Source organism: Impatiens glandulifera, chromosome 1 (assembly GCF_907164915.1).
Source record: "Impatiens glandulifera chromosome 1, dImpGla2.1, whole genome shotgun sequence".
In the NCBI taxonomy this organism is placed as follows: domain Eukaryota; kingdom Viridiplantae; phylum Streptophyta; class Magnoliopsida; order Ericales; family Balsaminaceae; genus Impatiens; species Impatiens glandulifera.
In genome coordinates, this window is record NC_061862.1 from 18,649,561 (window position 1) to 18,663,833 (window position 14,273).

General features: G+C 37.2%; 2 protein-coding genes across 2 annotated transcripts; one reads left to right on the plus strand and one right to left on the minus strand.

Annotated features, from left to right (window-relative positions):
• Positions 1–2,862: 2,862 nt before the first annotated feature.
• LOC124921492 (nicotinamidase 1) lies at positions 2,863–4,511 on the plus strand. Its single transcript, XM_047462164.1, has 6 exons — positions 2,863–2,904; positions 3,017–3,171; positions 3,403–3,586; positions 3,715–3,848; positions 3,945–4,130; positions 4,303–4,511. Exons 2-6 carry the CDS (start codon positions 3,028–3,030, stop codon positions 4,381–4,383), a joined length of 729 nt encoding a protein of 242 aa, XP_047318120.1. The 5' UTR covers positions 2,863–2,904; positions 3,017–3,027; the 3' UTR covers positions 4,384–4,511.
• LOC124921491 (protein NETWORKED 2D-like) lies at positions 4,477–7,685 on the minus strand. Its single transcript, XM_047462163.1, has 2 exons — positions 7,579–7,685; positions 4,477–7,493 (listed from the first exon to the last, which is right to left on the minus strand). The coding sequence occupies exons 1-2, from the start codon at positions 7,670–7,672 to the stop codon at positions 4,672–4,674; spliced, it is 2,916 nt and encodes a 971-aa protein (XP_047318119.1). The 5' UTR covers positions 7,673–7,685; the 3' UTR covers positions 4,477–4,671.
• Positions 7,686–14,273: the final 6,588 nt, after the last annotated feature.

Here is a 14,273-nt window from a genome sequence, read left to right on the forward strand (position 1 = left end):
AGTATGAATAAAAACGGTTTAAAACACCATATCACAATCTCAAAAAATTGTTAACAATATATGAATACTAGTTTTATCTACCGACAGTTTTCAATGCGTTACCTCACAGGTTTATCTTCCGATTTATTTATCGATTTAGTAAACACAATGATTTGTTTATGTGATTCATAATTATCAAATGAGAGATACACATAAATTTCAAAAGAGATAAGAAATAAAACGTAAAGTTTGAAAGAACACTAAAATGAGAAATAAAATTGAAATGGTTGTGATTAAAACATATCATTTTCGCTTCACAAGAGCTTTAGTTGAGTAGCTTAGGTTGACGAAAGGAAGAAAGTCTACGATCATACGGAAGATGAGAAGAATAAATGGAAGAGATGCGACCGAGCGTAAAGAGAGATGATGTGAGATGAAATGGGAACTGTGTGAGCGAAAAACTCTTTTTTATTGAATTTTTTTTCTCTCCTATTCAACGTGGCCTACATTTGACATGCCACATCAGATTCACGGTCTTTCGCTACCCTATCATATATTTTTGTTTTAATTAGGTATATATTAAAAAATTTATTAACATTGACTTGTTTTACTCCAATTCAGATATTTTCATATAAGGTCGCTGCATGAAAATTGTTTGGATATCTGAACTTATATATTTAATAATTTATATTTGATATTTTTAAATTTATTTTAAATTAATTAATTAAATAAAATCAATTGTTTAGTAATATAATAACAACTAGCATTTAACCCTAAATTAATTAATTAAATAAAATCAATTGTTTAGTAATATAATAACAACTAGCATTTAACCCGTGCATTTGCACGAGTAATAATATAAAAACCGTGAAAAAAAATTACGGATAACATTTTTTATTTTATTTTTAACCGTTTTAAGTTTATGGGTGAGTCAACCCACAATCCGACCCAATTATCCATTTACTCAACATCATTATATATTAGTTAGTTAAAAAGTTGAACTTATATTAATATTAAAACGTCCCGCGTTTATCAAATTTGGTGTTGAATTTAAAATATAAAGTCTTTATAACCTAGTTGGTTAAAGAATTGTACTTGTTTTGTTAGGTTGCAAGTTCGAAACATACCTCTAGCATTTTTAATTTTATTTTTAACCGTTTTAAATTTAAAAACGGGTCAACCCACAATCCGACCCAAGTATCCAAATTAACCACAGCTCTCGACCCGGCAATCCGGACACTTTAAAAATTAAGCATCATTATATATATATAGATTAGTTAGTTAGTTAAAAAGTTGAACTTATATTAATATTAGAAGGTCCCGCGTTTATCAAATTTGGTGTTGAATTTAAAATATAAAGTCTTTGTAGCCTAGTTGGTTAAAGAGTTGTACTTGTTTTGTTAGGTTGCAAGTTCGAAACATACCTCTAGCATTTTTAATTTTATTTTTAACCGTATTAAATTTAAAAACGGGTCAACCCACAATCCGACCCAAGTATCCAAATTAACCACAGCTCTCGACCCGGCAATCCGGACACTTTAAAAATTAAGCATCATTATATATATATATAGATTTCAAATAAATTTATTTATTAAACTTAAACGTAAAATTAAGTTTGCATATAAAATCATAATATTAATTAATATATTACAAATTGTTTAGTTCAATCATTTGAATACATTTTATATTCAATCATTATGATCTTTATAATCAATTAAAACTTAAATCAGATATTTTTCTGTTCAAATAATGTCGATATAACTAGGGGTGTTCATCGGTTCGGTTTTCGGGTTATTCGAGTTTTCGGTTCGGGTTCTTCGAATTTTTATTTTTTTTAAGCAAATTCGAAAACCGAACCGATTTGAATAAATTCGAATTCGGTGAATTCGAATTCGGTGAATTCGAATTCGGTTCGAATTCGGTCGGATATTCGGTTTAGACCAAATATAAAACATCCATCACCTACCCATAATATAATTTTTTAAAAAAGAGAACAAAATAAATAAGTTATTAAAGAGATCTTATCTACTTAAATTATAAAAAAATATAAATCACGCAAACTTAGTTTAACGCTAATATATATTCGACAATTAAACGACGAAAGTAAAATAGTGTCGCCGACGACAATATATGGCGGTTGAGAGGCGTTGACAACTAGAGAAATGAGAAAATGAATTAGGGATTATGGATTTAATATAGGGATCTAGTAGGAGGTCCATGATAATTTAATATAAATATGTAATAAGTTATATAATATATAATAAAAATAAATAATAAAAATGAATTCGGTTTTCGGTTTGGTTTTCGAGTTGAAACCTAAACTCGAAAACCAAACCGAAAACCGTATTTTAATTCGAATCGGTTTAAAATTCGATTCGAAAACCGAAAATGTATTTCGAATTCGGTTTATTCGAATTCGGTGAATTCAAATTCGGTCGGATATTCGGTTCAGACCAAATATTGAACACCCCTAGATATAACGACATAATCGGTTTGAATTATCAAATACTACGTATAACTATCAATCACATGAAGAATTAACATATGGAATTTAGTGAAAAAATTGTTAATATAAATATTTATTTTAATTAAAAACAGTTGAATTGCTAACTTTAATAAACAATTTTTTTTCTTGTATATTAGGTACCTAATGGAAATCAAACCCTCAGATTTTTAGGTTATTAGTCAATACTCTTTTCTAAATATATTTTTATTTAGAACATGTTTTTTAGTTTCATTGATAAAAGCCAAGTTTCATTATCATAAACTCTTCAATTCAAGCATATCTATTAAAAAATAATATCTTTAAAATACTTTTTAATTTTAAGTTTGACTTACTTTTTTAATGAATCATTTTGATAGTGAAAGGGATCAGATTCTCCATTATTTCATTGACTGAGTTTGGAAGCGCCGCAGAAACCACAGGTCTGCATGCACATTGACTGATTATTCTTGTTGTATTGAATCTGATTCATTCATTTCGTCTCATTGATCGGAATCGGATTACTGTCGTTTACATCTTTCGTTTTTTCATCAGAAATTAAGGAAATGGCTTCATCAACGAAGATTGATCTGTTGAAGGAAGAGCTTCCGGTGGAGCAGGAAACTCTTGTCCTGGACGGCGATGTGAAGACAGGTTTGGTTATTGTCGACGTCGTCAATGGCTTTTGTACCGTCGGCGCTGGAAATTTGGTAATTTACTTCTCCTCTCTGTTCCCGATAGCGTAATTTCAAATCAGATTCGTTTAATTCGTCCTTTTTTGGAGTGAGGAAGATTAACTCATAACCTAGAAGCTGGCTTATGGCTATGACAGGATAATGCTGATAAATATCATCTGATTTTAGATAGTTTTACTGCTGCGTTTCCACTTGGAGCCTTTTAGATATAGTATTAGTATTAAAATCAGCATGTACTAACTGCAGGCTCCACCAGTTCCTGATGAACAAATTTCTGGAATGGTTCAAGAGACAGTTCGAATTTCCAGGAATTTTGCTGAAAAGAAGTGGCCGATTTATGCTCTTCTTGATACTCACCATCCTGATATTCCTGAGCACCCTTATCCTCCTCACTGTCTAGTTGGAACCGAAGAAGCAGAATTAGTTCCAGGCAATTATATTTTCAGTCTGAAGGATGTGCTGAGCTTTCTGTATTGGAAGAAGAATTTACAAGTATAAAAAACATCACTGATATACATTTTTTCTTTTGTTTTGTTTTGGTTGATGTCTGAAATTTAGGGCTGAAATGGTTGGAAAATGAACCGAGTGTTACTCTCAGACGCAAGAATTGCATCGATGGGTATATTGGTTCTACCGAGAAGGATGGTTCCAATGTTTTCATCGATTGGGTGAAAACTAACCAGATCAAAAGGGTATAGGTCATTTGTTCATCGCACAAACTCGCTTTATTGTTTTGGTTTATGAGATGGAGGGAATGCATATGAATCTAATATGAACTCTGTTTGAAGATATTGGTGGTAGGGATATGCACTGACATATGCGTGCTAGACTTTGTTTGCGCTGCTCTTTCTGCTAAGAATCGCGGATTTCTCGATCCTTTGGAGGAGGTTTTGGTGTACTCTTCTGGCTGTGCCACCTTTGATTTACCAGCTGATGTTGCCAAAAACATTAAAGGGGCTATTGCACATCCACAGGTATTATTATCATTTTAAAGTCTAGTGGTCTCCTCTAAGCTCTATTATTACTTAGAATTTGAGATACTGACACGGTTCTACAATTGAACCAGAGTTTGATTATTCAGAATATGAAAGAAATAAACCACATCATACTAGTTTATGGAAAATGTTCGTTTTTAACTGTTGGCAGGAATTGATGCATCACATAGGGCTTTACATAGCCAGGGGAAGGGGAGCGAAGGTTGTGTCAGAAGTGTCATTTAGCACATAACATGTAAGATTTTATGGGCAATTCTACAAACATATGGTGAAGATGATTAAATAGAATATGTAGAAATATTTGAGCTGTTTATGGGTTATTCCGTCTTTGATGCAATTTTATTCATCATAATTACTATTCCTGCGATGTTAAGTATTCTTTGGGCGCGTACATATACAAAACTCCTGCTTGGCATACAGGTAAGAAAAAGTCTCTGAAAAACATTGTCTTCTATCTCTTTACTAAAAGCAACAAATAGAACAAACCGAAAAAAAGAAGTAAATACATCACTGGAATTTTTTACAATTGGATTACAGATTTTCTCACGTCAATCTTCTTATGGAGGGAGAAGATTGAATGTTTTTTCTTGGGTTTAGTTCCAAAGATGAAGGATCGTAGAGGGACACGTGAACGATTTGGTGAATTAGACAATTGTGTAGAGTTCCTTGGCCCTGAAATCGCATAGTCATCGTCTAATTGCTCCATTGTGGACTCAATTTCAAGTAGGAGTGCAGTAACATGATCCAGACCTGCTAATAATTCTTCTTTGACTCTATTATTTTCTTGTTTCATGTTCAGAACCTCACCTTGGAACTTTGCAGCTTGGTGACTAGTAAACTTAATCTCTTCCTCAACCACGCAGGCATTCAAGGCTTCAGTTATTTCATCCTGAATGTCGCACAAAGATGAGAACCTTCGACCCATCTCATCTTTCAAGGATTCACTTTGCTCTGCCCAAAGGGTTAGTTCTGTTTGTATCTCTCTCATGTGCTTATATATTGGTCGGATATCCTTGGCATCTATTCTAGTAGTTCCTTCTCTACTTGGCTTGTCTGTTGTAGTTTCGTTAGATATATTATTGTTATTAGTAGTAGTATCTGTTTCTTTTGATGTAGTGCTTTCCTCTTTAGTTGTCTTCTCTCTGTCCCTTGATGTAGTACTTCCTTCTTTGTTCGATTTATCTTTGTCCTTTGAGGTAGTACTTCCCTCCTTGTTCGACTTATCTCTGTCTTTGGATTTAGTGCTTCCTTCTCTGTTTGACTTGTCCTTGTCTTTAGATCTAGTGCTTCCTTCTTTACTTGATGACTTGTCTCTGTCTTTCTCCTTCTCCTTCTCCTTTTCTTTTTCCTTTTCAAGTGCGATTGCTGCTTCCTCTTTCTCCTTAAGTTTTGACACCTCGGCTTGTAGATCTTGGAATGCTGTTTTGAATTTCTGTATTTGGTGGAACTGGGTGCTGAACCTTAACCAGAAATCCAAATTCTCATCCAGTAATGCGTCAATGTCCATACGAATCTTTTCTTCAACTGGTGACATTGACTCACTTTGTTCATTTGTGACTATCCAGTTTATGAAATCTTCATCTTTCATTGTGAATGGATTTGATTGAGTCTCGTTTGGCTCCCGTGGTTGTTGTTCTCCATTGCTATTGCTTTTGTCTGAATTTGTTTGTAGAATGTAGATTCTGTGCCTTAAGCTTTTGATCTCTTCATCCCTCTTGAAAACTGCTCCTCTTAATTCTTTCACCTGCGATAAGCCTACCTTCTCTAATTCACACATCTTGTTCTTGACATCCTCGTACTTATGAAGGATGGCTTTGTAATCATTCAGCAGAACGGTTTCTCTTTCGTGCAGCCCAGTTTTAGATTTGCTTTCTTTTTCTTCTTCCTCTTCTTCCTCCTCCTCTTCTTGTTGATCTTTTGACACAACTGCTTTAGATTTCTCTCCACTTTCTCCTTTATTGGTGGTGGCTGAAGAAGATTGACCTTTTTCTTCTTTGTTCGGCGGCTGTAGTACTTGATCTTGATCGGGTGATTGTGTGTCATCGGGCTCTTCTTTATCGGGCTCCACGTTATGTACCTCATCTGCTAAGTGATCTAGGTTAGAATGAGCTTCATTGAAATTAGTATCCAGTTGGCGTTTCTTATCTTCAGCATTCTTGGTAAGTTCTTGCACCCTACGCAACCTTGCCTCCATTTTCTTGATCTTGTGTACGAGTGTCTTCTTGTCGTTAATCAGGTTTGCCTTATCACCTTCCAAGTTGTTAATTTGAGATTGAAGTTCATCTGTTTCTCTTCTTAGATTCACTATAAGAGAGGCTTGAGAAGAAACTGAATTCTCTAAGCCGATCACCTTCTCGACTAGCTCGTCGATGTTCTCCGCTAGTTCAGATACCGTTACGGCTGATTTGCAGCTTATCTCAAACTTCTCTCCTAGCTCCTCCGTTTTCGGTATTGAGGGTTGAGGAATGATTGGATCCTTCACCTCATCCTTTTGTTGTTCTTGGCATGTTTGATCGTCGAGTAATTCGTATTTGAGAGAGTTGATCTTCTTGCGAGCGTCCTGGACTCGTGCGTGTTCGATTTGAATATCCTGTACGGACTTCTCTTGTTTCTCTTCCATGCGAGTCAATGAATCCAAGCAGGACTTAAGCGCGGCTTCAGCCATGAGACTCCGTGCTTCGTCGTCGTCGATGACCTTGCTAACGGAAAACTCATCTTGCAAGAGCGTTATCTTCCCTTGTTTTTCTTCAATCTGTTTCTCGATGTCCCAAAACTTGGCTACTCCGCTTTCGTAAGAGCTTTTGATAAACTCCTTGGTGGTCTGCAAAGACAATATCTCCTTTTGAAGTTTGTCCACCTCAACGATGGCTTGCGTTTTGGTCATGCCCGAGATGGCTTTGGCGTGAGTGCCGGCGTTTTTTATGGCCTTGACCATCTTTTTAGCCTTCAAGTGGCTTGAGGCAGAGGTTATGACGCCTTTTAAGTTACGTATGGGTGCTTTAGGAGGAGGAACCTTGGGGATGTTAGGAGGAGGGGTTTGGGGAGGCATCGGTTTTGGAGGGGGTCCTCGAGGAGGAGGAGCAGAGCCATAGTCATCGTCGTCGTCTTCCATCTCGAATTGGACTCGTTCGGGGAAGACTTGAGCGATGGTGTTGTTGGCATTTTGTAATTCGGTTGAGATGTGATCGTATCTCTCGGCTAAGGCTCGATAGGCTCGGAATGATTCTTGGACGAAGCTGAGTAACTCGGGTCTTTCATTGTAGTACATTTGAGCTCTTTTGGCAAATGAATCTCCATCTTGTTCAATGAGTTTGAGAATCATGTGCACTTTCTCCTCCATATCTGCATTTATTTATGATCATCGACATGATCTTATAGATCAAACCAAAAACATAATCATAAAATTGTAGGATTATGTATATATTACCTTGAAGACTTTGCTCGAGCCATTTTGATTGCTTGGTTCTAATGTGGCTTGCCCACCACCATGAGTAGGCATTGCTTGCAGCTCTTTGCAACATTTTTCAACTAAAAAGAACACTTCTATTACCCCTTTCTTTCTTTATCTAGTGTTTGTTGTTATAGGAAACTGGTAATGACATATTTTCTTCCTAGACAAGGAACTAGGAAAGAAAGAAAATGATGATGATAGCAAAGATAGTTTCATGATTTGAGAACTTTTTTAGGGGGTGGTGGGGAGAGAAAAGAAATGAGAAAAGTGAATAGGTGAAAGAAGAAGGTAGTAAAAACAATAGAAATGAGTTTGATGGATGGGAGAGATGTTAGCCCGAAATTAAAGTTGCATCCTTCATTCATCTTTCTCTTAAGCTAAATAATAATAATAATAAATATTAGAAAATAAAGAAGAAAGAAAGCCAACAACTAAATAATACAAGTCCCCTGGTTTTTCCACATTGGCATTTCCTATATTGGGAGAAGCTTTCTCCTCTCTATAGATTTTTTTTCTTTTTAAAAAAATAATATTTTAAGAATATAGTATGGTTCTCCCTTTTAAAAATAAGAGGTAGCTAAAGACTATAATAACTATAAATATGGAATAAGAAATGTTAGCAAAATTTACATTAACATGCTTAAACAAAATTTAAAAATTGGCGACACATAAAAAGCGTCGCTATAAAGTGTACCTACGCCATTGAAAGTTGTATGGATAAAATGTATAGCCATTAAAATCCATTTTTCTGACGCTTTTTCATCATTTAGTGACATTTATGACAATTTAGCTACCTTTAGCTTGGAGAGTTGATTGAAATCGAATTAGTAAGCGTTTTCTATGAGGTAATTGATGATTCTTCATTCTCCTTGTCACGGCCCAATCTTCCTGGTCCAAGAAGAGGAGAAGGCTTAAGCCCAACGCAAGTAATATTCTAGTTGAAAGACAGATGTTTGATTAACGCATTACTAATTGAGAGTTGAAAAACATGTTCTCGATTAGCGCATCACTAATTGATACTTAAAAGGAATGTCCTTGATTAGTCCATCACTAATTGACAATTAGAAGGAATCCCTAAATTAGTGTATTACTAATTGACACTTATAAGGAATGCCCTAAATTAGTGTGTCATTAATGTAACTAGCATGTATCCCGTGCATTTACACGAGTAATAATATAAAAAACCGTGAAAAAAATATTACGGTAAAATTTTTATGGGCGGGTCAACCCACAATCCGACCCAAGTATCCATTTACTCTCACATATATCCAAATTAACCACAGTTCTGATGGAAATACACCACAACGGTAAACAACAAATGCGGAATTTATCCTTCGTTTGGCAACACTTTCCCAAACCGTTTAAACCTGTGAGGAAGCTAACAAATAGGTATGCAAAATGCAATCAACACAGCCCTAACACAGTGAGTAACACACCAAGCAAGAACACACAAACAACACAGAATTTTAGCGTGGAAAACCCCTCAATGGGTAAAAACCACGGGATACCTAGTGCCGCTTAAAATCCACTATCACCAGCAAGAGAGCAATACAAAAGTCTTCTCTAGACAATACTAGAGGCATACAAATTCATAATACCTTTGGAAACATGCACATCAAGGATATAGAAACAATCAAAGAACAAGAAAGGAAGAATATCACCAAAAACAACTGCTACTGTTCCGGCAATGAAACCCCGACCTCCAGACCTCAGAATCCGATCTCCACCGTCCAGAATATTGGCCCAGAAGTTGTGAAGCTGCTGTCCAAAAATTAGAACGATCCAACGGTGCAAACTCCGGCAATCATCAAAATACTAAGGCTGCTGAAATTGAAGTTTTTCCCCTCTTTTCTTTCTTGGTTTTCTCTCTCTTTCTTTTGCTCTTCTTTCTTGCAAAAGAAGATTTCTCCCCTTTTATAGTTCTCCCAAATAAGTGAATAAAGTGGGGCCCAAATGGGCCTATTTGCTGGGCTTTTCCTCATAGACTAAGGAAACAAAAAACCCAACAAATCTCCCCCTTTTCCTGACTATGAGGAAGGGTTCGCCATCCCGGCGATCGAACAACACACCTTCAACTTTTCCCTTGCCAATGCCTTTGTCAACATATCGGAACCATTATCATCAGTGTGAACTTTATCAAGTTCAAACAACCCATCTTTAAGAGATTCTCTAATCCAATGATACCGCACATCAATATGTTTCGTTCGCTTATGAAACATGGAATTCTTAGCAAGGTGTATTGCACTTTGATTATCACAAAGAACCACGTAGCGCTGTTGCTTGAAGCCAAGCTCCTGCAGAAATCTTTTCAACCACAATAGTTCTTTGCAAGCTTCCGTTGCTGCCATATACTCAGCCTCTGTTGTCGATAAGGCCACACACTTTTGCAATCTTGATTGCCATGAAACAGCTCCCCCTGCAAATGTCATCAAATATCCAGAAGTGGATTTCATGTTATCCTTATTTCTAGCCATATCAGAATCTGTGTATCCCATAAGCACCGGCTTTTCATTTCCAAATGTGATACCCAGTTTGGAAGTACCGCGCAGATATCTGAGAATCCATTTAACTGCTTCCCAATGCTTCCTGCCAGGATTTGACAAAAACCGACTAACAACACCAACTGCATGAGCTATATCCGGCCTTGTACATACCATAGCATACATCAAGCTACCAACCGCTGAGGCATATGGAACCTTATCCATATCTTCAATGTCCTCCTTTGAAGTAGGACAATCTTTATCTGTTAGCTTAAAGCTGGTAGTAAGAGGAGAACTAACCACTTTAGCTTTGTCCATGTTGAACCTACAAAGCACCTTCTCAATGTATCGCTCTTGTGACATATGTAACTTCTTGGCAGCTCTATCTCGAGTGATCCGTACCCCAAGAATCTGTTTCACAGGCCCCAAGTCTTTCATTGCAAAAGACTTGCTCAACTACTGTTTCAACTTAGCAATTCTTCCTGCATTCTTGCCAACGATAAGCATGTCATCAACATAAAGCAATAAAATGATGAAATCATCATCACCAAACCTCTAAAAGAAAACACAATGACCTGAAGTAGTCTTTCGGTAGCCTTGCTCCCCCATAACAGACTCAAACTTCTTATACCACTGTCTCGGTGCCTGCTTCAGCCCATATAGACTTTTCTGAAGTCTACACACATAGTCTTCTTTACCTTCTACCTGAAACCCTTCAGGCTGCTCCATATAGATTTCTTTATCCAATTCACCGTGAAGGAAAGCAGTCTTGACATCCATCTGCTCAACCTCAAGATCAAGACTGACCGCTAAACCGAGAACCACCCGAATAGAACCCATCTTCACAACCGGAGAGAAAATCTCATCGAAATCAATACCCTTTTTCTGGCTGAATCCTTTGACCACCAATCTAGCTTTGTATCTGGGTTGTGAGGTGAACTCATCAGTCTTCACCTTATAAACCCACTTGTTCTTCAATGCTCTCTTGCCTTTAGGCAACTTCACCAACTCATAAGTATTGTTCTTATACAAGGAATTCATCTCATCTTGCATAGCTTCAGCCATTCTTTCTTATGCTCATCTTCTATAGCTTCTGCATAACACTCAGGCTCCCCCTCATCAGTGAGAAGAACATACTCATTTGCAGAATAACGTATAGAAGGATGACGATCTCTCGTAGACCGTCTGAGTGGAACACATGGTGGCATGTCTGGAACTGGTAACTCTAGATGAACAACTTCATCTACATCTTGCGCTTGAGCATCAACATCATCAGTACCATGGTCATCAATAGGAACATCATCTCCAACCTGTGTGTCAACATGTTGTAGAGGAACTTGACCCAAATCAATAAGATCATCACTATGTCGAAGAACTGTCTCTATCTTCTCAACATCCTTAAAAATCTGATCTTCAATAAACACAACATCCCGACTTCGAACAAGCTTCTTCTGAACTGGATCATAAAGCATGTATCCAAACTCATCATCGCCATAGCCGAGGAACGCACAAAGCTTAGACTTCACATCAAGCTTTGACCTTTCATCTTTGGGAATATGCACAAATGCCTTGCATCCAAAGACTCGCAAGTGACTGTAAGAAACATCTTTTCCGCTCCAAACCCTGTTAGGAACATCAAACTGCAAAGGAACACAAGGGGTTAGATTAATAACATGTACAGTCGTGTTCAACGCTTCACCCTAAAAGGAACGCGACAACCCTGAATGTGAAAGCAAACATTTGACTCTCTCAACCAATGTTCTGTTCATCCGCTCTGCTAAGCCATTCAACTGTGGTGTCTTTGGAGGAGTCTTTTGATGCCGAATACCATGCTCTCTACAGTAAGCATCAAATGGCCCAATGTATTCACCTCCATTGTCTGTCCGAATACACTTGAGCTTTTTTCCAGCCTCTCTCTCAACTGAGGCATGAAACTGCTTAAACACATCTAAAACTTGATCTTTAGACTTCAAAGTATAAAGCCATACCTTCCGGTAGTGATCATCAATGAATGTGACAAAATATGAGCAACCACCAAGTGTTTTTGTCTTTATAGGACCACAAACATCAGAATGAACAAGATCAAGTATGTTCTCTCTTCTATAGGGAGGATGGCTCTTGAAGGAAACTCTGTTTTGTTTACCTGCAAGACAATGAGAACACCTCTTCAACTGAACATCATTTACACCTGATAACACTTCCTTCTTTGACAACAAAGCCATGCCCTTTTCACTCATATGACCAAGTCTCTTATGCCATATCTCAGTCATGTCAGCATTCTCCACAGCATTAACAATGCTCTTGGAGATCTTTGGTTGTACCACATACAACTTTGAACACCTTTTACCTCTTGCCACAATCAAAGAACCACGAGTGTGTTTCCACAAACCATTACCAAAGTAGTTGTTGTACCTATCATCATCAAGTAAACCTGTAGAAATCAAATTTAATCTCATATCCGGGACATGTTTTACATTTTGTAAAACCAACTCCATTCCAGTATCAAATTTCAAACAGACTTCTCTAATGCCAACAACCTTTGATAGCCCACTATTACCCATCTTGACATCCCCAAAATCACTTGGAGTGTAAGATGAATAAAAATCTCTTCGTGATGTAACATGACACGAAGCTCCACTGTCAATCACCCAACTCGCCTCATCATGTGCAAAGTTCACCAAATTATCATCACAACAAACAAAGAAATCATTAGTGATAGTATTCACTTCAACCTTGTCACTGCCATCGTCATCTTTCCTTTGATTGTTGTTCTGGTTGTTGTAGTTTTTCTTCTTGTTCTCTTTCTTTGCCTGTCTGCAGAACTTTACTGTGTGCCCCTTTTTAACACAATAGTAACACTCAATATTAGTATACTTCCCTTTACCGGAGTTGCTAGTACCACGCTGATTTCCTTTGTTACCCGGACCTCTACTCTGACTTCTCCCCCGCTTTTCAAAGACCAAGACATCTGATTGTGAAGAGAACCCTGTGACTTTCTTCTCATCTCTTCATTCATAACACTGCCCTTAGCCAATTCCATGGTGATAATACCATCCGGTGCAGAGTTGGACAAGGATGCCTTAAAAGTCTCTCAAGAATCCGGTAATGTACCAAGTAGCCATAGACCTTGAATCTCATCATCAAACTTGATACCCATTCCTGAAAGCTGATTCACAATGCCCTGAAACGCATTTAAGTGATCTGTAACAGGAGTGCCATCTTTGTACTATAACTTGATCAATTGCTTAATCAAGAACAGTTTATTGTTCCCAGTCTTCCGAGCATACAACTGTTCAAGCTTGTTCTACAAAGTACGAGCATGTGTCTCCCCAATAATATGATTCAGCACATTATCTTCCACCCATTGTCGAATATATCCACAAACCTGTCTATGCAAAATAGTCCATTCTACATCTGTTTTATTCTTAGGTTTATCAATAGCAAAAACAGGTAAGTAATAATCTTTCACATATAGGAGATCTTCCATTTTTGTTTTCCAAACATGATAATTAGAACCATTCAAATTAATCATCCTACTTGTATTAGTTTTCATCGTTCAAACAGTTCAATTCACAAATAAGCAACCAAGGCTCTGATACCACTTTGATGGAAATGCACCACAACGGTAAACAACAAATGCAGAATTTATCCTTCGTTTGCAACATTTTCCCAAACCGTTTAAACCTGTGAGGAAGCTAACAAATAGGTATGCAAAATGCAATCAACACAGCCCTAACACAGTGAGTAACACACCAAGCAAGAACACACAAACAACACAGAATTTTAGCGTGGAAAACCCCTCAATGGGTAAAACCACGGGACACCTAGTGCCGCTTAAAATCCACTATCACCAGTAAGAGAGCAATACAAAAGTCTTCTCTAGACAATACTAGAGGCATACAAATTCATAATACCCTTGGAAACATGCACATCAAGGATAAAAATAATCAAAGAACAAGAAAGGAAGAATATCACCAAAAACAACTACTACTGTTCCGGCAATGAAACCCCGACCTCCAGACCTCAGAATCCGATCTCCACCGTCCAGAATGTTGGCCCAGAAGTTGTGAAGCTGCTGTCCAAAAATTAGAACGATCCAACGGTGCAAACTCCGGCAATCATCAAAATACTAAGGCTGCTGAAATTGAAGTTTTTCCCTCTTTTCTTTCTTGATTTTCTCTCTCTTTCTTT